The 26192-nt window shown below is 32.2% G+C and overlaps 4 protein-coding genes across 5 annotated transcripts in view; all 4 read left to right on the forward strand.

Annotated features, from left to right (window-relative positions):
- Positions 1-3230: 3230 nt before the first annotated feature.
- LOC105131151 (uncharacterized) lies at positions 3231-5787 on the forward strand. Its single transcript, XM_011033985.1, has 7 exons — positions 3231-3245; positions 3533-3652; positions 3797-3905; positions 4943-5032; positions 5117-5205; positions 5287-5440; positions 5693-5787. The coding sequence occupies exons 1-7, from the start codon at positions 3231-3233 to the stop codon at positions 5785-5787; spliced, it is 672 nt and encodes a 223-aa protein (XP_011032287.1).
- Positions 5788-8365: 2578 nt separating this feature from the next.
- LOC105131052 (dehydrodolichyl diphosphate synthase 2-like) lies at positions 8366-10455 on the forward strand. 2 transcript variants are annotated; one of them, XM_011033820.1, is made up of 3 exons: positions 8366-8960; positions 9069-9141; positions 9927-10455. In XM_011033820.1, the coding sequence occupies exons 1-3, from the start codon at positions 8525-8527 to the stop codon at positions 10372-10374; spliced, it is 957 nt and encodes a 318-aa protein (XP_011032122.1). In that variant the 5' UTR covers positions 8366-8524; the 3' UTR covers positions 10375-10455. The 2 variants fall into 2 exon arrangements, with proteins under 2 accessions (XP_011032122.1, XP_011032123.1); XM_011033821.1 differs by having other exon boundaries at positions 8366-8926; positions 9074-9141.
- Positions 10456-15945: 5490 nt separating this feature from the next.
- On the forward strand, positions 15946-19356 carry LOC105131053 (RING/U-box superfamily protein). The gene is made up of 5 exons (XM_011033822.1): positions 15946-16239; positions 17399-17549; positions 17770-17836; positions 17965-18199; positions 18936-19356. Exons 1-5 carry the CDS (start codon positions 16172-16174, stop codon positions 19144-19146), a joined length of 732 nt encoding a protein of 243 aa, XP_011032124.1. The 5' UTR covers positions 15946-16171; the 3' UTR covers positions 19147-19356.
- Positions 19357-22596: 3240 nt separating this feature from the next.
- LOC105131054 (DEAD-box ATP-dependent RNA helicase 51-like) overlaps positions 22597-26192 on the forward strand; it is a 5332-nt gene continuing 1736 nt past the window's right edge. Inside the window, exons 1-7 of the mRNA XM_011033823.1 lie at positions 22597-23068; positions 23609-23794; positions 24482-24667; positions 24900-24983; positions 25464-25505; positions 25716-25787; positions 25899-26187. Coding sequence (XP_011032125.1) covers positions 22694-23068; positions 23609-23794; positions 24482-24667; positions 24900-24983; positions 25464-25505; positions 25716-25787; positions 25899-26187 — 1234 coding nt within the window. The 5' untranslated portion in view covers positions 22597-22693. The remainder of the gene's footprint in view (positions 23069-23608; positions 23795-24481; positions 24668-24899; positions 24984-25463; positions 25506-25715; positions 25788-25898; positions 26188-26192) is intronic.

Consider the following 26192-nt stretch of genomic DNA (forward strand, 5'->3'; position numbering starts at 1 on the left):
GGCAAGGAGGCAACTCAAGTAGAGAGACCATGAAAAACAATCACTCACAACAACAGATCAAGGAAAAAACACGCAGTTGTAACGTTGACAAGTAATCCAAACTATAAAGTATAGCAGTGACACTAGGCAAACACCACCTTTTATTCAAACTAAAAACTAAAACTAGAGCAAAGCGGGGAACAGATTTTGGAAAATAAAAAAGCAGCAGATGTCGAGTTTCAATACAGCAGAAACTGGTAGCTATATCTGCAGATGCTGCTGGGCTATGAACTCATAGTCTCTCACAGTAATAAACCAAAATAAAAGGCATACAGCCTTAATGTAAGATCAAGGGAAAAAAACATTGTTGTAACGTAGAAAAATAAATATAAACTATAAAGTATGGCAATGATAGTGGGCAAGCACAATCCTTTTGTTCAAACCACAATAAAATTGAACATCTAACAAAAACCATAAGAAATAGCAGAAAATGAGGTGCAGGCAGGTGAAAACCTTTACTTTTCTGCCTCTGAAACTGAAAAAAAGCCTTCCTCTTTTTTGTCGTTAAGAGTTTTTAGGAGACCCGTGGGTTTGGTGAACTCTTTTTCGGCAATGCAGGATAGACCGTAGATGATTTTTCCCTTTCATTCTCTTTGTTTTTCTATGCTAGCTCTCTTTGTTTTTACTCTTCCCTGTGTTTTCTTCCCGTTTTTCTCTTTTGTTTCACCTCTCTTCCCCTTTTTTTTTTTTTTCATAGCTTGCTTATATAGTTAAGCAAACTTGGAGAACAGCCCCTACCCCCTCTCATCCTAGCTGTCTATGTTAGGGATGGAATTCCAACCATTAAATGATGGCGAGGCTCCCTCTGCGTGACTGTGTCCTCTTCCCCAGCTGGCACTAGAGGTACAATGTTGTTTCCTCCCGCAGCTGCCATCCTAGCTTGAAAAGGGGGACTGTTTTGTGCAGCAAGTTGCAGGATGCAAGGACGAAGGATTTCAAAAAAACACAGTAAAAAGGTTACAGAGGAGGGAACGGAATACAGACGAGGTACAATACCATGCTAATTATATTTCCAACAAAGGGGTTGTTCTCATACGGCACCGTCTAGCTAAAGAAAAGAATTAATGCAATAGAGGAAAAGACAACGTCATTTGTTGTTAAAAAGGCATTAGAAACTTGATCCATTATGGCAGAATTTCTATCATTTGCCGATCCTATCCCCTTTTTCTATTTCTTTAAAACCTAGCCAAGTTTCTTCTAATTTACATCGGCAATTAACTCTCTTATTTTAGTCTCTTTTTTCAATTCACTCCTGCAAAGTTAGGGGGCAAAATCCTTCCTATGGTAGAAAAATATTTTCTTTGCGGTAGAATTTGTTTGCGACATAATTTTTTTTTACGACAGGATTTTTGCTTCCTTATTAGATATTCAAATATGAATATCTTGAGTTTTTGATATCGAAATCAAGTGATTCATCTACACATATAGGACTACAACTTTCATGAGAATTTGAGGTGAGATAAAATTATTTTCTAGAACAGAATCGAGCCGTAATTTGGTTGGAAAAAATGGTCTCCTGATCTGATTTAAAAAACTAACAAATATCGAGCATCCTGATATGAGTGAGAGTGTAACCTAAGAAGAAAAACCAGCAAAATCATGACAGAAGTAGAGTTTTTAGTGCAACTAGGGTCAGATCCTGCTTGCGGCAAAATTCTCTAATTTCATGTCAGATATTCAAACAGGAATATCTTGCACTCCTGATATTGAAATCAAGCAATTCAAAAGCCTAAATTCATCTATGCGTCCAGGACTACAACTTTGATGAAGGATTCGATGTGAGATAAAATCATTTTACAAAAGTGAATCGGGTCGCAATCCGATTGGTAAAAATGGTCTCCTAATTCGATTAAAAAAACTAACAAATGCTAAGCATCCCAAGTTGAGTAGAAGTATAACCTAAGAATAAAGATCAGCAAAATCATAGTGGAAGCAAAGCCTTTAGTGTGAAATTCGGGTCAAAATCCTGCTTAAGGTAGAGTTCTCTACTTTCATTTTGAGATATTCAAACAGGGATATTTTAAGTTTCTGATATCAAAATAAGGTGATTCAAAACCTGAAATTCATCTACGTGTATAGGAATATGACTTTCATAAAGGATTAAGAATGAGATAAATTCAATTTAAAGTACAGAAATTGGTGCAACATGATTGGTCAAAGAGGATCTTTTGATCTAAATCAAGAAACTGACGATGTTAAGTATCCTACTTTGATTGAGAGTCTGCCATAAAAATAGCGAGCCCTAGGACCCAATAAAAGTGTAGGTTAATTTTTCAACATGTCATGAGTGATAAAATATAGTCGGGATGGTCGGGTATTGGATGGAACCAGATCAGAATCAAAGCCTAAGTTGGAACAAAAAATTACGATAATGGCAGAGCTGTTTTTTAGTGCAACTTCTGAGGGATTTGTCCAACCTTAGAGACCAGATAGCAAATGAACGAATTTAGCATTTTAAAAAATCTTAATTAGCCTAAAAATCTTGACAATTTCGATAGCAAAATGGAAGGATAAGGAGAGCAGATGATAGCTGAAACATGGTCTGAAGAAAACATTTCTTTCTCCTTTGTTTTTGTCAATCTCCCAGCAACCTTGAACTAAACTCCTGCCTTTGATTTAAAGGGGATATATACCATCTCCATTAGCACGTATGACTAAAAAATGAGTAACAACAACTTGGATCAACAATTCTGTTGAGCATTCGATAGGTACGCAATTGGCAAAGTATGAGACAGCAAAAGAGGTTTAAGACCATCTGCAAAGGTTATTCACGCAATCAAATTTTGCAAAACAATATCAATTAGAGAATGGCATACGGACTCTTCATCAAAAGAATATGAGTATTCAAGAGTTTTATTCTGCTATGATAAATCTTTAGGATCAATTGCCTCTTATAAAATCGACAGAATTAAAGGTATGTAGTGCCTATATTGAGCGAAGAGAGCAACAACGATTGGTACAGTTTTTAGCAGCACTTCGCAGTGACTTCGGAGGACTTAGAGGTTCAATTCTGCATTGTTCTCCACTACTTTCTGTTGACTCTATTGTTAGTGAGTTATTGGCTGAAAAAATACATCTTTAGTCTTATTATGAAAAGGGAATTCTTTCTGCTTCAAATCTTTCTATACTAGCAGTACCTTCTAAGCCATTCTCTAATCATCAAAACAAGCCTTACACAAGGGTTAACTTCGATGAGTGTAGTTTCTGTAAGCAGAAAGGTCATTGGAAGGCTCAGTTTCCTAAGTTGAGACAGCAAAATCAAGCTTGGAATTGTGGCAGCCAGTCACAATCTAATGCTCATAGACCACATCAAAGTTATAAACCACCACACCATAATACTGCATCAATAGCTTCCTCAGGCTCTATTACCGATCCCAATACTTTGGTTGAGCAATTTTAAAAGTTTATCTCCTTGCAGCCACAAACAATGTTCGCTTCTTCTTCTATAGGTCAGTTGCCTCATAGTTCCTCATGTATGTCATACTCTGAATAGGTCTTGGATTCTGGTGCTTCCCATCATATGTCTCCAGATTCCTCATCTTTTACCTTTGTATCCCCTTTATCCTCCATTCCTGTTATGACTGTTGATGGCACTCATATGACCTTAGCAGGTGTTGGTTCTATTATCACACCTCACTTGTCTCTCCTTAATGTTTATCTTATTCCAAAACTCAAATTGAATCTTACGTTTATTGGTCAAATATATCATTTTGGTGATTATTTAGTCATGTTTTCTGATTTTTTTTATTGTGTACAGGATCTGCAGTCTGAGAAGCTAATTAGGACAGGCCGTAGGGAGAATGGACTATATATTTTGGATGAGCTAAAAGTGCCAGTTGCTGCCACTACTGCTGCTGCTGCTACTAGTATTGATTTATTTTCCTTTCGTTTGAGTCTTTCATCTTCTAGTTGTTATTTATGGCATTTTCGTCTAGGTCATGTTTCATCTTCTCGTTTGAGATTTTTTGTATCCACAGGAGCTTTAGGAAATTTGAAAACTTGTGACATTTCTAATTGTAGTGGATGTAAACTGACAAAATTTTCTGCTTTACTTTTTAATCGAAGTATTTCTGTTTTTTGTTCACCATTTGATTTTATTCATTCTGATAAATGAGGACTTTCTTTTGTTGCCATAAAAGGACGGTCTCGACATTATGTCTCTTTTATTGATAATTATATTCGTTATTGTTGGGTTTATTTAATGAAACATTATTTAGAATTCTTTGAGATATATGCAGCTTTTCGAGCTCTTATCAAAACTCAACATTCTGTTGTGATCAAATGATTTAAGTGTGATTTGGGTGGGGAATACACCTCTAATAAATTTTTCCAATTGCTTGCCTTAGATGGAACCATCCACTAAACTCCATATACAGATACTCTTGAGAAAAATGGTGTTGCTAAAAGAAAACATAGGCATATTGTCGAAACTGTTCGTTCTCTCTTGTTGTCTGCTTTTGTTCTTAGTGAGTTTTGGGAAGAAGCTATTCTTACTGCAGTAATTTTGATTAATACAATTTCATCTTCTCATAGTTCAAGTCTATCTCCTTTTGAGAAGTTATATGGGTATGTCCTTGATTATTTCTCATTTAAAGTCTTTGGTTGTACTTGTTTTGTTCTTTGTCCTCATATAGAATGTAGTAAATTATCCTCTCGATCTGTTATTTGTGTCTTTTTGGGTTATGGTAAAGGTAAAAAGAGTTATCGTTGTTTTGATCCAATAACTTAGAAATTTTATGTATTTTGTCATGTTGTCTTCCTTGAGCATATATCTCTCTTTTCTATTCCATCCACTACTCATAACCTAACTAAATATGATATTATTCATATAAATCCCTTTTCTAAGGATTCTGGTAACGATAACTCTCCCATGTTCGATCAATTTGTACTCATAACTCTACAGGTACTGGTACTTTACTCTCTGGCACACCTGAAGCTCCATTCTCATTTACAGCCCCTCAAACTTCATCTGAGATTGTGGATCCACCTCCATGTCAGTCCATTCATATTCATAAGTCCACAAAACTACCAAATTTTGCTTATTCTTGTTATTCTTTATCATTTATTTCCTTTGTAGCTTTTATTCATTGTTTCTATGAGTCATCTTCCTATAAAGAGGCAATTATTGATCCGCTTTGGCAGCAAGCTATGGATGAGGAACTTTCTGCTTTATATAAGACAGATACTTAGGATCTGGTTCCTCTACCTCCTAGTAAGAGTGTTGTTTGTTGTCGTTGGGTGTATCAGATTAAGACTAATTTTAATGGGTCTATTGAGCGATACAAAGCTAGGCTAGTTACAAAAGGATACTCTCAACAGTATGGTATGGACTATGAGGAGATATTTGCCCCAGTTGCAAAAATGACAACTATTCATACTCTTATTGTTGTAACTTCAATTCGTCAGTGGTTTATTTCTCAGCTTGATGTTAAAAATGCCTTCTTGAATAGAGATCTTTAAGAAAAAGTTTATATGGTACCCTCTCCTGATATTTCACATGACTCTCGATATGTTTGTAAGCTTAAGAAAGCATTATATAGTCTCAAACAAGCACCCTGTGCTTGGTTTGAGAAATTCTCTATTGTGATCTTATCTCCTGACTTTGTTTCTAGCAGTCATGATTCTGCTCTTTTTATTAAGTGTATTGGTGCAGGTCGTATCATTCTGTCTTTATATATCGATGACATGATTATTACTGGTGATGATGACATTAATGATATTTCAGTTTTAAAGACAGAGTTGGCTTGACGATTTGAAATGAAGGATTTGGGTTATCTTTGATATTTCCTGGGTATTGAGGTAGCATACTTACCTAGAGGTTACCTTCTTTCTCAGTTGAAATATGTTACAGATATTCTTGAGCGGGCTAAACTTACTGATAACAAAACTATAGCTACTCTCATTGAGGTTAACATAAGGTACTCTTTTTCTCAGGTTTACCTTTGATAGATCCTACTTTATACTGCACTATTATTGGGAGTTTGGCATATCTCACTATTATTCGTCCAGATATTGCATATGTTGTTCATGTTGTTAGTCAATTTGTTGCTTCTCCTACTACTATTCACTAGGCAACTGTTCTTCGTATTTTGTGATATCTTCGGGGTACAGTTTTTCAGAGTCTTTTATTTTCATCCACATTTTCCTTTGAGTTGCGTGCATACTCTAATGTTGATCATGATAATGATCAACAGATCGCAAGTTTGTTACTGGGTTTTGTATCTTTTTAGGTGATTCTCTTATTTCTTGGAAAAGCAAGAAACAATCTATTATTTCTCAATTATCCACCAAAGCAGAATATCATGTCATGACATCTACTACCAAAGATATTGTTTGGTTACATTGATTACTTGCTAATATGGGAGTTTCCTTTTCTCATCATACTCCTATGTATTGTGACAACCAGAATTCTATTCAGATTGCTCACAACTCGATTTTTCATGAGCAAACTAAGCATATTGAGATCGATTGTCATCTTACTCGTCATCATCTCAAGCATGGCACCATTGCTTTGCTTTTTGTTCCTTCTTCCTTGTAGATTGCAGATTTCTTTACCAAGACGCATTTCATCTCTCGTTTTTGTTTTCTGGTTAGCAAACTCTCGATGATTGTAGCTACCACATTGTGAGTCGTGAGTTTGAGGGGAGATGTTAAATAATATTTATGTAGTCTTATTTATTAAGGGTAGAATAGTACTTTCAGTTTAACTTATATATACTTTATTTGGATTTAGATTAAAATTAAGTATTCATAATATATAAATTATTTAAAATTTTAGCCTTTTTTTTGTATCTGATATTAATTATTTTAACAGACTTCTCCAGCATACAAGATTTCGTTTCCAAAGGAAAATAAAAAACTGAGCCTACGAGCCTTCAGGCGGATTATGCTGAGGCTAACTTCAAAGGTTCTGAACCGGCAGGCGGATTACTGAAATGGATATTTGAAGCTTCCACCTCCCTGGGCAATATTTTGCACATTAACGCTCTGATCAGTAGATAAACAAGCAAGTATTTTGCAAGAACTAGCTGGTGTTTAAACAAGACCTCAATTGGGAAACCTGTATTGATTAGGTTCTCTGTATAATTCAGCAAAATCTTCACCGATTTTCTCTTCAATGGTAGGTGTAGTAGCCACAAGCATCCAAGTTGCTGGGTTGTAACCATCGGGGCATGAGGACTACAGAATCAACATGGTTACCTCAATATGAGGAAATGAATAAAGAATATCTGCAGCTGACATGGGAATGCCAAACGATGATTACTTCTTTTTTCTCTTCAAACAACAGAGAATGTGGTATCAAGTATAATGATAAAGCAGGAAGGCATAAGCCTTGCTCCAAGTAGCAAGCTAAAGATAGCGAAGCCATGGCCCTTGAATTCATGCTAGTAAAAGAAAAACAGGAATCTTTAGAAGAAATCATAGGTTGAAAGGGTTATGTTGATTTTCATTAGAAGTATTCTTCTTTCAACAACAACCATATAATCAGAAACATAACGTGACACGCATAGAAAATCTAACGCAGACTGTTTGTCATGAATCTAACTGGCATTTTCTAGAACTTTGAAAGGATAATAGTGAGAGTCTGGACCTTATCTTTTCAATTTCCTTTTCTTTTTTTTAATAAAAACTATAATTATTAAGCTTACCCTGATTTTGTGGGTTCGTGAGTTGTATTTTTTTTAAAAAAATCAAATTAAATTGATTTATTTTCACTTGCTTAATCAGGTGAATAAAAATCTATTTAATTTTTTAAATAACTTTGTTTTGATCTATTAAATAAACCTGTCGTAACCTGAGCTTTAAGTTAAGTCATGAATTGAAAAATCACATCATTATCCATAAGAGAGACCACGTTTTATCCATGGCTGTAGTTGAAAAGCGAACATGTAAAAGATCTTCCCCCCTCAGAATAATTGTAAGAAAAGACAGAAAGGGAGAAATCCATCTCACATCTACACCAATCATGGAGCCAGTGGCTAGCTGATGTTTGGACGCTGCTTCCACTTGACTTAACGTAAATGAATAGAATTCTTTTTATTTATAAAAGATATAAATATTGTGAAATTCAACTTGAAATTAACCTAAAATATAAATTCATATTATATAGATATATTTATAGAATATTTAAATATCTTCAATAATAAATATTATTCATATATGAGTTTTATGTCAATATTAATATATATTCATGATTTTATTTTTTATTAATTAATAAGTGATAATAAATAATAGATACTTATTGAATATGTAAAAATCGATAAATAATTTATAATTTTTTATTTTTTATTTAATAAATAATAAATAGAATATTAATATCAAGAAATGCAGCCATGGCTATTTCCTTCCGTGTACCTTGTGCCTGCAATTATAGCTGCAAACAACCACTGGTTATAAAACGAATGCATATAGAGCAAGCACGCAGGGGGCGATAGAACAACGAAGAGCTGCTTAAATACTGCTAATTCGAAACTTAGACCGGATAATGCAATCCTTGAACCTCCCAATACCAATTTACAACAACAATCTAGCTCCTCAAAAAGCTGACAAGCATTCTCTCTTTAGAAACACAAGAGACCAAACGCACCGTTTCCCTACTTCGCTTCTCGCGGCCAAACATGACCTGGTTCCCAAAGAGGAAGAAGATAAAGGGGTGGCGTCTGTGCCTTTGCCGGAGGGGCTACTGAGGGAGGCGATGCCCCGTCACGTGGCGGTGATAATGGATGGCAATGCGAGGTGGGCCAGGCAGCGTGGGTTTATAGCAGCATCCGCTGGGCATGAAGCTGGTGCACGGTCACTTAGGGAGCTTGTTGAGTTGTGTTGTGACTGGGGGATTGGAGTTCTCACTGTTTTTGCCTTCTCTTATGATAATTGGATTAGGCCTAAGGTCAGTAGCCTTCCCTCTCTCTTCCTTTCTTTTGGTAAGTAATTTAGTAGCGATGGAGTTCACAAATTCTTGAAGGAAAAAACTTAAACTAATTCACTTCCATGTTTCTTTACTTTAATTGTGATTGGAGTGTGTAATATAGTGCAGGAGGAGGTTGATTTCTTGATGAGTTTATTTGAAAGGCTGTTGGTGTCCGAGTTGGATAATTTAGTGAGGTAGCAATCTATCTGCTAGAATTCTTTCTCTTACCACCGATCCAGTGTCTTCATTTTTTTTTTTTTTTTTTTTGTAGTTTCTTTCTTTTTTTCTTTTTTTTTTTTTTTTTTTTTTGTAGTTTCTTTCTTTGCATAAACATGGGGAATTGCTGTAAAACTCAAATGATCTTGGTATGCAATGGCAATTAGATTAGACTCTTAGGCTAATTTTAATCACATCAAATCAGAAACCAGGAAAGATGAGATTACTTGTTTTGGGACCAGAATAGAGGGCTAAAATTGCTAGAAAATCCCTATCAAATTTGTTAGTTTCAGAAAGTCCAAAGCATTTGCGTGTTAGACTTTTATCAAGCTTGATTCGCGGGAATATCCCTTTTCTAAATGACTTCCATCTAGACTTTCTACAATGTTTTGCTCAAAAAACATGCTTCTTTTGTGTATAAAATGCTCTTGAGCGTATCTGTGTGAGCCTTTATATGTATGATCAAACCAGCATGTTTTAATGCTAACCTGATTCTAGATCCTTTCTGGTTGTCAATAGTTTACTTGATTTGTGCGTGCGCAGTGTAATGAATGTTTACAAATTTGAACATCAAAATGTTAGAGAAGTCATCACATGGTAACCAGTGGAATACTGTTTCTCATGTATGGCATCAGTGCATCACTGCTGCGAAATGCAATACAATCGTGGCTATTTGAAAATATACAAATATTAAAATGTATGCAGTAGTTTGGTTTATTGCCATCGCTTTTATTGGTCCTGATGCTTCTTATGCTACTCGCAGGCAGGGCGCTCGAGTCTCTACAATTGGAGACTCGTCCAGGCTCTCGGAATCTCTGAAGAAACTGATAAGTGACTTAGAGGAGAAGACGAAAGACAACTCCAGACTTCATCTCATCGTGGCAGTCGGCTATAGTGGGAAATATGATGTTACAAAGGCATGCAAAAGCATTGCTCAAAAGGTAAAGGATGGTACTGTTCAACTAGAAGACATCGATGAAAGCCTACTTGAACAGGAATTGGAAACAAATTGTACCGAATATCCATGCCCTGATTTATTGATAAGAACCAGTGGAGAACTTAGAATCAGCAATTTCTTACTGTGGCAGCTGGCCTACACTGAACTCTTCTTCGCAGAAGCACTCTGGCCTGATTTTGGAAAAGCTGAGTTTATAGAGGCCTTAACTTCCTACCAGCAAAGACAGAGACGCTATGGTGGAAGACGTTCATAACTGCATGCTATTTGAACTTCAAGAATTATTGACACGAATTAATGCCTTTTGTGTCAGGCAAAGCTATATTGTTTTTTTAAATTGTGGTTGCTTTATTTTTAAATTATTTTTTATATTTAAATATATTAAAATAATTTTTTTATTTTTTAAAATCAATACATCAAAACAATCCAAAATATAATATATATATATATATATATATATATAAAAAAAGTTAATCCGCGCTTCTAAATACTCTCATGACAGGAGTTGACTATGATATTATGCAAGATATTTCCTAGACAGGAGAGCGAAAAGATTGTGAATTTATCTGGTATAATATTGTAGGTGTTGATCGTAATTTTTTGGGTTGTGGGTTTATTGAGTATATCAAATCTCCAGGTAATTCAAGAGAAAAAAGAATGAGAAAAGGCTGGTGGCTTAGTTCCTTTTTCTTATGATAGAAAAATTATAATATTTAATATAAAATTTTTTTACTAATTAATTGAAATATAATGAGAATTTTACTTTCTGAGCTATCTAGTATGAGGATATAAAATATTATGAATATATAAACTCCTTTGTAATTTTAAAATAATTAAATAAAAATTAAAGTACATTATGTTTATTGTAATTTTCCCTTAAAAATATCTAAAAACCACACTTCATCACATAACTTCAAATTATATGAGAAACATAAAAACAACATATTCCATTATAATTCATGGAATATCTCGTGCATCTATTAGTGGGCAAATCCAAGCTCGCTATAAATCTACTCATACAAATTAGGGGGTGTGTCGGAAAATGATGATAGAAATCATTTTGTGAGGGTAACAATTTCTAGTTTTGATTTTGCCATCCTGATGAACAACACGAAATCTTCAATGATTAGTATATAACTCAATGTTTAATATTTATCTTAATTAATGTTTAGATGCTTACAAGATTGTTGGTCTTTGTTATGTTGCAAGGTAAATTATTTTTTTAACGCAAAAAAAAATGTTATTAACCTATTTTCCTGTGAAAGATAATTTAAATTATGTGTAGATTAATTTGATATGTTAGGTCAATAATTTTAAAAGTTATTTAAATAATTAGAAAAAATAAAAAAATAGATGATTGTAAAATTAAATATCAATAAATAACAAAATATTTATTTAAGATTATAGTAACTTTATAAGAAGATTGATTAAATCACACTAAGTTAATTCCTATTAGATTTAATTTGAAACTTGGATAAGATAAGAAGCAAAAATATTGTAATTTTCAACTAATTTTTACTTAAAAATACATAAAAATACTCTTTGAACCTAGATGAACCTATTTATGGCTTCAAATAGCCTAAAAATGATCTAAAAATAGAATTTTTTTTATCAAATAGAACTTATTAATATCAATATTAATTTTTTTTTTAATAGAATCAGTGTGAACTAATATTTTTTCTATTTATCATTAAAATTTCTTGATTTTCTCTCTATCATCTTAAATTTACTGAAAAATAAAAAAATAAATTTTATATTAAAAATAAATTTAAAAAAAAACTAAAAATACTCAAAATAAATGAGTTGCAAAGCAAGACGACCAAGGTCAACGTTTTGAGTTAGTTTTAAAATAATCTTCTAGTTTCATATTATTTTTTATTTTGATTTCTTGTTGTTCAAATTTTTTCTTGGGTGACAAGTTAGAAGCAATTGTCCTCCGGTCTTTTCACAAAAGGATCACGTCGCACGAAAAAATGAAAAAAATATTTCATGACTTTGAATGCACAGTAGAAACGTCAAGCCTCTTAATTATTATTATTATTATTCAAGATGAACATTCCTCATCCACCAAGGCAACAACTAGTTGGTGGATAGCTTTTTCCATCGCAACAGTTGTCGCACGACAATCCCCACTTGACAATATATAAAATGTCCTCAAGCATTTATTTATCGTACGGGTAGTGTAGTCTTTTCAATCACATTCAAAAGCTGCCGGTTTATTACTAACGATGCTCTAAAAATTGCGAGGAAATTACTGTAGTTTTCTCTTGTCATATATTTTTATTCCTAGAGTTTATTTTTTTTATTTTTTATTTTTATTTTTTAAATTATCTTTATTAATTTTTTTAATATTATATTAATTAAAATTTTAATTTTATAATCTTTTAAAAAAATATTATAAATTATTATAATATTTCTTTATATAGTTTTTTTATAATTTTTTTAAAATATATGAGAAAAATACGGTAGCTTTTTCCACCTCACATGTTATTTTATATATATATATTTTTATTTGTTTTTTTTCATATTTTTTTTCTAACTTTTTCCTTTTTTTAGGCTTTACATTTTTTCCCCAAAATTGCCTTTTTCTTTTTTCTTTTTTTACTTTTTTTTTTGTGTTTTTAAAATTATTTTTATCAATTTTTTTAATATTGAATTTGTTAAAAATTTAGTTCTATAATTTTTTTCTTTAAAACATTATAAATTACTATATTGTTTCTATAAATGATTTTTTTATGAATTTTTTAAAATAATCTTTATTGTTTTTGCTTCGTATTTTTTTCTTTAAAATACTATGAATTATTATAATATTTCACCACATATTTTTTAAAATTATTTTTTTCAAATTTTATTAATATTAAACTGGTTGAAAATTCAGTTTTAACTTTTCCTACATGTTTTTTTTATTTTTTCATTTTTCTCAAAATTATCTTCTTTTTTTGTGTTTTTTTTTAAATTATTTTTGTTGATTTTATTTTTTTAATATGGAACTGGTTCAAAATTTAGTTTTATATTTTTTTTAAAAAACACTGTGGATTGTTACAGTGTTTCTTTATATGGTTTTTTATCAGAATTGTTTTTTTAAATTTTAATTTTATAATTTTTTTAAAAAAATTATGAATTATATTTTTTTATATATAACTTTTTTATATAATTTTTTTAACAAATCCACAACGATACATGAACATATTACAAACCTGTGGTATCGCGCGGGGATAAAATCTATCATCATGCATTTTCGCTAGGCTAGAACCTCACTTGCAAAAAAGATGGGCTTGGCACCGAAGTTGTCTCCTATGTGTCTGGGAAAGAATAATTGAAATAGATATTATGAAAAATAAAATAAAAATGTTAGTTTCTTTTAAAAAAAATTATAACAATAATTGTTTTTAAATATATATATATATATATACATATATATATAATTTTTTTATTTTTTAAAATTTAATTTTAATATTAACAAGTTAAAATAACTTTTTTAAAAAAACATTCTGTCTAATTTGTTTTTCTTGTTCTGTTTTTTTCCGACTCTAATCCCTGTTAGCTATGTAAAGCAATAACATATTGTTGTGGTTGTTCTTGTGTTTTAGAAATTTGTTCCTGTGTTTTAAAATTATTTTTTATTTTAAATTAATATATTTTTAGATTTTTAAATTATTTTCTGTGTTGATATAAAAAATAATTTAAAAAAATATTATTTTAAAATAAAAAATATTTTAAAAAGTAACCTCCACGTTTCTAAACACCATCATGCCACCACATCAGCATTGAAAAAAACTCAGTGACTGGAAAAACACCATTCTTCAACGATGAAAAAAAAATCACATAGTTTTACCACTCCAGTCCGTGAGTGATTAGTAATTGAAATAGTGAAACCAGCAGTTGTTTTAGTTTTAGTTCTAGTTTCATTCGTAATTTATAATTGTAATTTGAATTTGTAATCTGTAGTTGTAATAAGTAGTATAAAAATAGAAAAGCTTTAAAATGTTTTTTTTATTTAAAAAAGTTAACTTGCGGGACCCATGTTCTCGGTTGACTTCATATTTACTATTTATAATAAGCTGAAAACGGAGGCAGCCATCTGTGCGTTAGAACCAGCGGCCAATACATCACCCCTTCCCATCTTCCTTTTTTTTTGGGCCCCGCGTGGCCGTGTCCCTGTCAGCTTATAATTATCAAAGCAATAACATATTTAAAATGCCAACACATCAGCATTGAGCATTTTTGCTCTTATACTTATCAAGAACAAATGCAATTTCATTTTCCGAAAATACCCTCTGCTTGTCTAATTATATGTATGTCCACGTGTGTATGTATTAAGCTACGAATTGACCTAGATTTCACTGTAGACTCCCTCTCTAAGCACCATTGAATGAACAGTGCGGTTAATTTTTTTTTGTTTTTCTTTCGTACTTTGAGTTTTTATTTTTCATTCGTCGTTTTTTTTTTAATCCATCTTTACAAATCAGATAAGATTTTGGTTTATGATTTATTTTAACTAGTTTTTTATAGGATTATTGAGATATAAAAAAAATTAGTATTAAATTAGTGTTTGATTTTGTAAGATAGAAATCGATTTTATTGGTTAAAGCAAATTAATAATTTAGGGATCAAAACTGATAATAAAAAAAATTCAGCCACTTTCTTTCCTCCTGAGTGTACATGAGGTTCTTTTTTTAATTTGGACCCAAGAGTTTTTCTATTTTTCAAGTTTGATCCATGTTTTTTAATATTTTTATGTTTTGATCCAAAACTTTATTTTTTTATGGTTAAGTCCTTGAGTTTGAAATATTAGAGAGAAAGTGAGCAATTGTCCACATTTAAAAGATGAAAAAATATCATTTTTGATGTTGGTGAATTTCATTTTCGTGGGATAAGTTTTATTGAGGTATTTTTCCATTTACTTGTTAAGAAAAGTAAATCAAGACTGGGGATTGTGTTTTCAATCGGGATGAATTTCTGTTTTTGAACCAATTAAAGGTGTTTTGAGGTTAGATACAAGCTCATGTAAGTTTACAGGGTATTTTTAAAGTGTTTTACGGTGGCGGCGAGGGGAATTGGAAACAATTGTTTTAGGTCCAAAGGGGGCAAAACTTGATTTTTTGTCCACTTTCTAGCCACCCGAGGTAGTTGGAAAGCATGTATAAGATAATGCATTATTTGTATTTAAAAAATAAAATAAAATGGGCAAGCGATCCGAGAGGAAAATAAAACAAAACTACACTAAACGTCTAGGCCTAACATTACAGGGACACGTGCCTGACATATTTTTTAATGGGCCAAGCATGCTTACCCAACCAAGCTCAACCGCCCGCCCTTGGCTTGTAGTCCTTTTGTTGTACTCTCTCTCTCTCTCTTATATCTATTAATTTTTTATAAAGTAATTATTGCTAATTATTTATACGATACTCTAATATTTGAAAATGTAATAATAACTATTTTTAAAAATAATTTTTTATTAATATATTAAATCAATCTAAAAATATTAAATAAAAAAATTTAAATTTTTAAAAACAGAACGGCCTTTTTTCTGTTAGAGCGACCATCCTTATCCCGAGTAGCAGTAAATTTTTTCTGTCCTTGACATGTCATCTCATGTAAAGCATTTGCTGTAAAAGTTAGAAATTATTTTTTTCTCAAAAATGCCCTCTGCTTATCTCTAAAGGCGACCGTGCACCTTGATAAAGCTTATACACACAGAACTAACAAAAATCATAAATGCGGTACCGTACATTACAACTATCTAAATAAAAAATTAAAAAAAAGGACAAACTTATCAGTATTTGTCGAGAGAGGGTAAAGTGGTAAAATGAGAAATATAACGGAGCTCCGTGTAGTTTTAAGGAGTTCGTAACCGACAAGAGCGGGGGGGTGTGTTTTCACTTCTTACTACGTGCAGGAGAGAGGGTTTATCAAAGGTAATTTCTTTTCCTAATTTATCTGATTCTGGGGATGGAATTCTAGTCATCGAGGGGAGTGTTTTTTATAGATTGATTTTTCTGTTTGTTTGATGGGAATTGGTTTCGGAGAAATAATAATAGCAAGCCTAAGCCATGGGAAAGTTGTCTTTCAAGGATTCTCTCAAAGCTCTCGAAGCTGATATCCAGCACGCCAATACTCTGTACTCTCTCTCTCTATCTCTCTTAGTTTCATCTTTTTTTCTTTAAAAGAATTTGGTATGGTTTAAGTGTAAGTTTTTGAATGCGTAATTGTTCTATATTAGTTATCAACCACGAATGCATGAATGATGCGTGTACTGTGAATTTGATCCAGTTTTGTTGCCTATGCTTTATTTTCAAATAACCAAACTAAGAAATTTGTGAATTATAAGAAAATGCAGTCACGATGATTCTTGAATTTTATTTAATTGGTGAATTGATTTATGGTCTTGAAGTTGATTTTAGAGGGACTGTGTTTCAATGAGAAAGCAATTTTTTTTCCCTAGTTTTCTGCTGGGAAAATCCTTTAAACTTGTGATCATGTTCTGAAACAAAGGAATAAGATTGTTGTTTTTACATGATTTTAAAAGACTATAGGCAAGTAGCTATTGTTGTTAAAACAGCAAGATGAATCAATGTCTGTACTTATGGCATTTTGATTAACTCGTGTTCAATTATTAAAGATGAAACTTTATCACTCACTTGGTTTTCTTCTCTTTTGCAAACTTGGGTCCCCCAAATCCTGCAATCAATATTACTATTTTTAGTTCTCTGTCTTTAAGCTAGCTTGTTCATTAGAAGCCTCAAGATTGGTAAAGCAGACTTGTTACTGTTTATTGATTCAAAGTGTCTAGAAATTATATATTGCTAACCATGATGCTAACAAAATTATACATGTGGCCCTGAGTAAAGCTAATGTGAACTTCTGGTTAGATACCAATTATTAGCAACTTGTTGCTCATACTCTCTCTTAACATCGCCAGTTTTAGAATTTTCTTTCATGCTACAAAATTGTCCTGTTAATAGAAAAATAGAAAAAAAGAAGGCAATGTTATTTATAATTCTGGAAGTATTTGCTTTTAAATAAAACTTGCAGTCATAAGTTTACTAGTACTGCGCTTTTCAACTTTTACTGTATCATCTCTTAGAGTTGGACCTGATTTTTCTTAAGGGTTTATTCTGATAAGACTTTCTTATCTTAATTAGATAGCAATGTTGATTGTTGTTGGTGCTAACAATTTCTTGTCCGTGATCATTGCTTCTCTCCTTTTTCAATGCAAGGGAAGAAAGAGTGAACAAGTTCTGTCATTGTGTGTCTTACATTGTATCTTGTTAATGCAGTGCTTTAGATCATCCAAGGGAGAACGACGGAGCTCGCCTTCAGATGCGATTATCCTATAGCCCAGCAGCCCAGTTTTTTCTCTTTCTTGTGCAGTGGACTGATTGTAACCTTGCTGCTGCCCTTGGTTTGCTAAGAATTCTTATTTATCTTGTATGTTTCTTTCCACGTTTCTCATTTCAGTTTTCTTGTTTTAGATTTGCACTGTTTTCTGTTAGTTTCCCCCTTATTATGTGCCCTTCAGTTTTCATTGCCAAGTTATTTATCCATTTAATTTGTCTGTCGTGACTCTTCATCACTCCATCACGTTCAAAAATGTAGTAATAATATTACAACTTCTTGTTGGGGTTTGACGGTGTGCTGATTGGTGCAGACCTATGCAGATGGGAAAACTACTATGTCTGTTCAGGAAAGAAAAGCTAGCATTAGAGAATTTTATGGTGAGTGATACTCTGAGAATACTGAATCTTTTTCCTTTTTACTCAGACTCAAATTTTGGAGGAAACATCTTTAGCTTGTAGGGTTGAAATTCAAGCTTACAATTTTTATTTTTATTTTTTATAAACAGCGGTGATATTTCCTTCTTTACTGCAACTTCAAGGAGGAATCACCGACGTGGATGACAGGAAACAGAAAGAAGTATGTACTCTGAGATATAGAAGAAAGGATGAGTTGGAGAAGGGGAAACTCTCAGAAGTCGATATAGAAAGAGAAGAAGAGTGTGGGATTTGCATGGAAATGAACAACAAGGTTGTGTTGCCTAATTGCAGTCATTCTTTGTGTTTGAGGTGCTATCGGGATTGGTGAGCTTTCTGTCTTCTTTCTATGGCTCCTAGCGCAATTTCTGATTATCTTATCTTTAGTGCAACCAAAAAATAAAAATATGTGGATGTGTCTTTAGTCTTTGCCCTGAAATTGAAGATTGGATTGGACAGTCACTTTATGCACCTGGTGATTGCTACTCCTTTCACATTCTTATGAAACTCACTTGTCAAACCTATCTAATCCCACATTGATGTAAAGAGGAGAGAGCATTGCACCTGCAATACTGAATAATTGCTCTGAAGTTTGTGGTCTTTTAACTTCTATGGGGTACTAAAAGAATCTCATGCTAGCCTTGTTGCACATCTTGCACAAGACATAGGATCCTTTCTAACATGGATACAGCCACCCGAGTTTGTTGCTTGTTGACAAATGATTATATTTTATATTTTCAGTAGGTGTTTTTTATACTCATGGACATCTTAGAAAGGTCATAATCTTGCTACTTCTTCGTACATAATTTTCTGTTGCTCATGCATCCCCCATGTTTGGAATTTTTGTTTAGTATCTTTTTCCTCTGAACTTTTGAATCGTCTCAAAGCTGCTAGGCCAACCCTTCAGCCTCAGGAATGGAGGTCCTTGACTGGTCTGCTACATTTTTGAAGGGTTTGTTGGCCTATGATTTCTTAATTTGAAAGAGTCGCTATCGTGGTCCTATCGTTTCGTCCTTTCCGAACTTCTATGGTGCCTTGATATGTTGTTTTGCTTTCATCACAGGCGTGGGCGGTCTCAATCATGCCCCTTTTGTCGCGGGAGTCTTAAAAGGGTCAATTCTGGCGACCTTTGGATCTATGCAGATAAGTCTGACGTTGTCGATTTAGCCTTGATTACGAGACAGAATTGCAAGAGGCTCTTCATGTACATTGATAAGTTGCCCCTTATAGTTCCAGATACTGTATATATGCCCTATGATTCTCATGTGAAGTAGCGGTTTATGCACTGGCGTGAGCAAGACTGTACATTTATTTAACTGTGACTTCTGAAAATGTAAATGTCATTTAGTTACCTACTTCCACTGGTTAAAACTGAGTTTTCGAAAATGTAACTCAGGTTTAACTTTCATGTTGATTTTGTTAATGGTGAATGATGTGCTAGAAGTGGCTGCAATTTGTGGAGGCCGTGTGATGTTAATATTGAAGCCTTTCTTTCATTTATATATACAGAAAAAAATAAATTTAACTTTATTTTACCTTAACCGAAACCCAATTTCCTTAATTCTATCGATTTGGTGAGGTCGCTTCCATGCCGTCCGTTTTTCACCTAAATAATATCCTTTATAATACGATGTTCAAAACGATTAAAAGTATTAGGTAACTTTTGGATTTCATAGCATTTCTTCGCAAAATGGAAGATAAACTTCCAAGTCATTTCGCGTGCTAAGATAAACTTTAGATATGAGTGCGAAAAATGCAGTCATTGTTTCAAGTTAAATTATATAAAAGTTGCTCTAATATTAAAAAGTGGTTTGATTTTTTTTTTTCCTTAAAAGAATGAGATCTTTCTTATTTTAAACATTAAGATGATGTATTGTATTGGCTCATGTCAAGTTCAACTAGCTCACCAAACTTGTAATTTAAGTTATGAATTCCAATAAATCAAATGAGATTTTTTTATTTAACTACATGATTAAAATAAAGAATAGTTAAAAAAATAATAAAATTGAAAAAATAATAATAAAAATTGAACAAAAACCCAATATTGAATAATCAAATTGAAGAAAAAAAAAAGACCAAGACTCAAATAGGTCAAATGAGATCTTTTTTATTTAATTATATAATTAAAATGAAGACAAATAAAAAAAATAAATATTAAATAATAAAATTAAAAAAATAATAAAAATTTAATAAAAACCTAATGTTGAAAAATCAAATTAAAAAATAAATCAAAAACCAAGTCAGGTGCTCAGGCCTTATAAAGAGTCACACTCGCAAGTCTAATCGAGCTCCCTTATTAAATCTGTAGCTTGAGTTATAAATTTCAATGAGTTTATTAATATTTTTTATTTAATTATATGATGATAAAATGAAGGCCAATTAAAAAATAAATTAATATTAAATAACAAAATTAAAAAAAATAATAAAAAAATTCAAAAATCAATATTAAAAAATAAAATTAAAAAAATCAATACAAGCAAGCAAGTCTTAAATAAAACCTACGTGCATGAGCTCATATATAGGTTATATTTATTTATTTATTTTTATAAAAAATATATGAGGTGTTGCACGTCTTTTCCTTTTTAAGAAAAAAGAAAAGAAACAAGCTACGCTTTGCATGTTGTTGCCTTTTCTAAAAATAGACAACTGCTGTGATGACTAAAAAGTCACTATTATTGACCTCTTGTCAAATGTTGCATGCTGAACATGCTAGCGTTGCATGTTAACCAATGGATTTTTATTCCAAGGGTGATATTTTTTAGGTTAAAAATCCATTGTTTAACCTGGGGAAAAAAACTCAATCACTCGTTACAGGCATGTCAATTTTCTATCTTCTTGCCATTTTTAGAATACCTTCTTTCTTATATCTCAAGGGTAGGAACGAGGAAAAAATTCTAGACCAAAATAAAAATTATCAAGAATTTAAAATTAAATATATATATATATATATATTATGTTTTTCTTTTTTTCTTTGAATTTTGTAGTTGTATTGTAATTTAAAAAATAATTTTATTTAATTAGACTATAAATAGATTAAATTGAAGGGAAAAAATAAAATAAAAAAAACAAAATGCTACTTCATTATTCATACTAAAAGATACAGGGTACAACCCTAGTTGCTCCCCCGTCCTCTAAATTCAGAATGGACAGATTAAAATAAGTGCAACTAACATTTAAAGTTAATTTTAAGGATTATTTAATTAATTAGATTGTAAATTTATTTTTTAATAATTATAAATTTAATTTTTTTAAAAATTATTGAAGACTTATATCATTATTAATTTTAGAGGTTATAAGATTAGTTAAAATATACATAATCTGGGCAAAACACTTATATTAATAATAATAAAAAAACATCTGAAGATTTTTTCCTCTTTCTTCATGGCCGGATTCTGCTAAGGATTTGTGCATTATTTTTCTTAAAAAGAGGCATTGTAAAACAAATTTCATTGTGATTTCAAAATATTAAAGTACAAAGAATTGCCATTTTCATTACAATACAAGATTAGTGGATATACCATGTTTATTCGTGAACTGTGTAATGATCCTGCATTAGAACTGGGTAAAAACCTCTCCTCCGAAAAGTATTATAATCTTTCATTTACTTATTACGTTGAGATTTAGATCTAATGACTCTTTTGACACACCATATTATGAAATTATAAATTATAATTCATAGAAATAACACCATCCAAGACTAAAAAGTAAATATTTTCTGTTTAAATGATTTTCAATGAAAATGTAATTAGGAAAATGGACCCATAAAACTAGCGTATAGTTCAAAAACAAACTCAAACTCATTCATAACTATTATCCATAATTATATTCATAAAAATTTGAAATTCTTAAGAGTTTTTGATTGATTATTGTAAACTTGATAAAATAATATGATGTACTAATAAATTCAACCGTGCCATAGTGGGGTCGACCTATTTCTAGCTAGGACCCACTCTAAAAATTACTCTATTTTTTTTAGAAATATCATTCTCATTTTTTCATTGTTTTCTTATTCATAGAAAATATAAAACATAAAATAAGCCACTTAAATCACTGCTAAACTATATATTATTTTGATTATTAAAACTTAAAAAAAGTCTTAAAAGTATGCTGATAAAATAATTAAAATAAAAAAATAATTGAATTATTTCTAATTATCTCATAAATTTATTCAATTAAATTCTTAGATTTGTTAAATTAAATCCTTAGTTCATTTTTTTTATACTTTATTACTGTCTTGCATGATTATTTTAAACTTTTTTGGAAAGAACACTTGTAATATTCGAAAGGTAAGATTGATTTTGAGAAATTATTTGTAATTTTTAATTGTTGCTTGTGTTTATAATTTAAATTCATATCATATATAATTAAAAAAAATTAAATTAAAAAAATACTCATAATATTGAAATTTTAAGTGAAAATTATCTAGTAATTATTATTTTAAAGAGTTAAGTGTATCTAAATTTTAAAATCTTATTCAATTTATGTCACTGATAGTCTGATATCTACTCTAGTCCAGTTAAAAATTATTTTATATATTTTTTAAATTAATTAAAATTATAAAAACTTAATTAAAATTATTTTAAATTCAAACATATTTATTTAATAACTCTAAACAATATATTAAAAATTTAATAAATAAGCCAGGAAACCAGTAATCCCAAAAGCCCAAAGCATTCTCATATCTCTCTTATTGGGCCCTATTAGATTTGTATTTAGAGGGTTTAAGCGTTTGACATGCGAAGTAACAAAAACCCCAAGCTCATTCATCGTCTCAATCCAAACAAAACCCTAGCTAGCTAGGATCAGAAAGTAGTGGCCGCCATGGCGGAAGAGAAGCACAACAGATCAGCAGAAGAGGAAGATATGAAGAAGAAGAGAAAGCGTAAGAGAAACAAAAATAAAAAAGAAGGAAAAGAAGTAGAAGAGAAGAACTCCAATGAAATCGAAGGAGGAGAAGAGGAGGAGGAGGAGGAGGAGCATAGGCAAGTTGAGGAGGTAAAAGCGATGAAGAAGAAGAAGAAGAAGAGTAAGAAGGAAGGTGAAGACATGAGTGAAGAGGAAGAGAGAGAGAAAGAGACGGTGAAGAAGGTGAAAAGTGGAGGTGGGATTATGAGCACAGAGTCTTTTGACTCTTTGGGATTATCTGAACCCACTCGTAAGGCTATTCAAGAGATAGGGTTTGAGTATATGACTCAGGTATATTGTTTTTTTTTGTCCGGTTTTTGCCAAGGAACCTGATAGTTTTTATTGCTTTTGCCTGCATCAATGTCCTATGCATTAGTTTTTTTTTCCGGTTTTTGCCAAGGAACCTGATAGTTTTTATTGCTTTTGCCTGCATCAATGTCCTATGCATTAGTTTTTTTTTCCGGTTTTTGCCAAGGAACCTGATAGTTTTTATTGCTTTTGCCTGCATCAATGTCCTATGCATTAGTTTTTTTTTCCGGTTTTTGCCAAGGAACCTGATAGTTTTTATTGCTTTTGCCTGCATCAATGTCCTATGCATTAGTTTTTTTTTTTTAGAACTTCAAGCTTTCTAAATTCTTGGCGAGATTTTTATCAAGCTTTGCAATGTTGCTGTCTTGTTGGGACTCCTACATAAAAAAAGTTCATATAGCTCTGCCTAGAGGAAGAACATAATGTCCACAGTAATTTCTATACAATGTAGGATAGCATGCCTATTTTCTGCTTTTTATGCGATAAACGTTTCCTATAACTGATGTATCATTGCAAATACAGATTCAAGCCATGGCAATCCCGCCACTTCTAGTAGGAAAAGATGTTCTTGGTGCTGCAAGGACGGGTTCTGGGAAAACTCTTGCATTTCTAATACCAGCTGTAGAGTTACTATATAATGTTCGTTTTGCCCCTCGCAATGGAACAGGCGTGGTTGTTATTTGCCCGACAAGAGAACTTGCTATACAGGTAAAGGAATCCTTGCACTGCAGATGTATCCCTGTGAAGCTGCATATCAATCCTCTTTTAGATAGTATTAGACAAACCTGACTTCATCTTCTATTAGGAAGCCTATAGAAATTATCTGTGAGCCAGCATTAGGGTTTCATGGACTGGCAGTTGTTACCTCTTTTCTCCCCTTGAATTTATGAGGTGATGCCAAGAAAAAAAGGGATTTATTCATGTACTTTCCTTCTTGTAAATTGATTTCCCCCCTTTGTACTACTTATAAATTATGCTTGTTGATGAATCCTTATTTTGATGGTTGAGTTGAACCTTCTGTGATATCTTGAAGTTAAATGCTAAGTGTTTGATGTTTTTGACATGGACATGTGTGATTTAATCCTGTACTTTGTGTTGACGTACCCATGCTTCTTACCGTGTGTGATTACCATCTTATATTTGAATTGTAAATTAGTTGGCAGTATGTCAGTTTGCTAATGGACTTTGCTTTGATGGCTTTTGCATTTTGCATTTACTTTTTTTAGCTTTAGAGGAAAGTGATGTGATTTTATATTGGTAGTGTGCGATAATTTGGTATCAACTTGCCACAGATTGAAAAGAGAGAAAAAAATGTGCTTGTAAAAGAGAAAATTTCATGGCTCTGGATAGTTCACTTGCTGTTTTCCTTGACTAATTCAACAATCAACTCTGCAGACTCATGCTGTGGCAAAAGACCTTCTCAAGTATCACTCCCAGACTCTTGGCTTGGTTATTGGTGGTTCCGCAAGAAGAGGAGAAGCAGAACGCATTGTTAAAGGGGTAAATTTACTGGTGGCAACACCTGGTCGACTTCTTGATCATCTTCAAAATACAAAGGGATTTATTTATAAGAACCTAAAGGTAACTTCTATAAAGCTTTAACTGTGTTATAGAAGATGTTTTACTCGTTTTATTTTCAAACTAATTACATTGGTCGAATATCTTATGACTATATTGGCTATAATGTTTAGCAGATGCAGTATAAGACTCAAAGTCAAATCTTAGTAATCAAATGCTGCTCCCTGTAGCTAAAATTAGTTGTTTGGTGCTTAGAAGTCTGACCCAATTTGTAAACAACCTTTCAAACTTGTAGTGCCTCATGATTGATGAAGCAGACAGGATATTAGAGGCAAACTTTGAGGAAGAAATGAAGCAAATTATCAAGCTTTTACCAAAGGTAAATTAAGTTGTGGTAATTATATATGATTTTTTTTATTTAAAAGTAAAAAAGATATGTTCATAATGCAGAGGCATCTATGACAGTTGTGTAAAACTGGCAAAACCTACTTTCTTTGGATAAAATCTACTTCATGAAACAATGTATGTTAACCATGCTGATCCAACCTGTGTTTTCCAAACAGTATTAACAGCAGCACTTTGAAGTGAGTTGATTGGCTGCTCTTACAGTATTTGGTAGATTTGCACTAAATAAGTCTCATCATTCTCTTCTTGTTTTCAGTGCTGAGTGTTATCCTGAATTTTCTTGATTATGTTCCTTTGCTAAAACTTGAGCTCAAATGCTGATATTTGATAATATTCAGTGATATGGTTACTTTCATGAGCCATGCTCCCATCTGTGGTTGTAATGGATTTTTTTATTTCTTTTTGGCAATAGTTAATGTTTTTTAGCTGATGTGGTTTACTAATCAACGTGCAGGCTAGGCAAACTGCCCTATTTTCAGCTACCCAAACTAAAAAGGTATGTTTCCCAAGGCATCGCATTTTGATGTTGGTGTTGGTTCCGTTTACTCATGCTTTTCCTTTCAATATTTGAACCAGTTTTTCCTCTTTAACCAGAATTTCAATGATTAAGCTTGTAACACAAATTCAGCCTTTTTTCCTTTTCTGATGGTGAAATTCAGTATTTTGTTTTCTGGTTGATCCACCTAATGCTGGATTTCAATCTCAGGTGGAGGACCTTGCTCGCTTGTCATTTCAGACAGCTCCTGTCTACATTGACGTGGATGATGGTAGAACCAAGGTAGACATGCTGTTGCTTCTATGTCTCTAAATGTTTTCATACATATAAACATATGTACATGCAAGCACAATTTACCTGCCCTTAAACCTGACAAGATGTCGGGTATTGTAGGTCACAAATGAAGGTCTGCAGCAAGGCTATTGTGTAGTGCCAAGTGCCAAGAGATTTATTCTCTTGTACTCCTTTTTGAAGAGAAATTTGTCAAAGAAAGTGATGGTCTTCTTCTCTTCATGTAACTCTGTCAAGTTCCATTCTGACCTTCTGAGGTACATCCATGTGGAATGCTTTGATATCCATGGAAAACAAAAGCAACAGAAAAGAACCTCTACCTTTTTTGATTTCTGCAAAGCCGAGAAGGGCATCTTGCTTTGTACTGATGTTGCTGCTCGTGGACTTGATATTCCT

This window comes from Populus euphratica, unplaced genomic scaffold (genome assembly GCF_000495115.2).
Source record: "Populus euphratica unplaced genomic scaffold, PopEup_1.0 scaffold76.1, whole genome shotgun sequence".
In the NCBI taxonomy this organism is placed as follows: domain Eukaryota; kingdom Viridiplantae; phylum Streptophyta; class Magnoliopsida; order Malpighiales; family Salicaceae; genus Populus; species Populus euphratica.

Coding starts and splice junctions, on each gene's coding strand:
- LOC105131151 (XM_011033985.1), top strand. Junction 5,033..5,116: donor GATTGTGGATCCACCTCCAT/GTCAGTCCATTC, acceptor TTTCCTTTGTAG/CTTTTATTCATTGTTTCTAT. Junction 5,206..5,286: donor CTATGGATGAGGAACTTTCT/GCTTTATATAAG, acceptor TGGGTGTATCAG/ATTAAGACTAATTTTAATGG.
- LOC105131052 (XM_011033820.1), top strand. CDS start 8,525: ATGCAATCCTTGAACCTCCCAATACCAATTTACAACAACAATCTAGCT. Junction 8,961..9,068: donor CTCTCTCTTCCTTTCTTTTG/GTAAGTAATTTA, acceptor TGTGTAATATAG/TGCAGGAGGAGGTTGATTTC. Junction 9,142..9,926: donor GAGTTGGATAATTTAGTGAG/GTAGCAATCTAT, acceptor TGCTACTCGCAG/GCAGGGCGCTCGAGTCTCTA.
- LOC105131053 (XM_011033822.1), top strand. CDS start 16,172: ATGGGAAAGTTGTCTTTCAAGGATTCTCTCAAAGCTCTCGAAGCTGAT. Junction 16,240..17,398: donor ATCCAGCACGCCAATACTCT/GTACTCTCTCTC, acceptor TTGTTAATGCAG/TGCTTTAGATCATCCAAGGG. Junction 18,200..18,935: donor TTGAGGTGCTATCGGGATTG/GTGAGCTTTCTG, acceptor CTTTCATCACAG/GCGTGGGCGGTCTCAATCAT.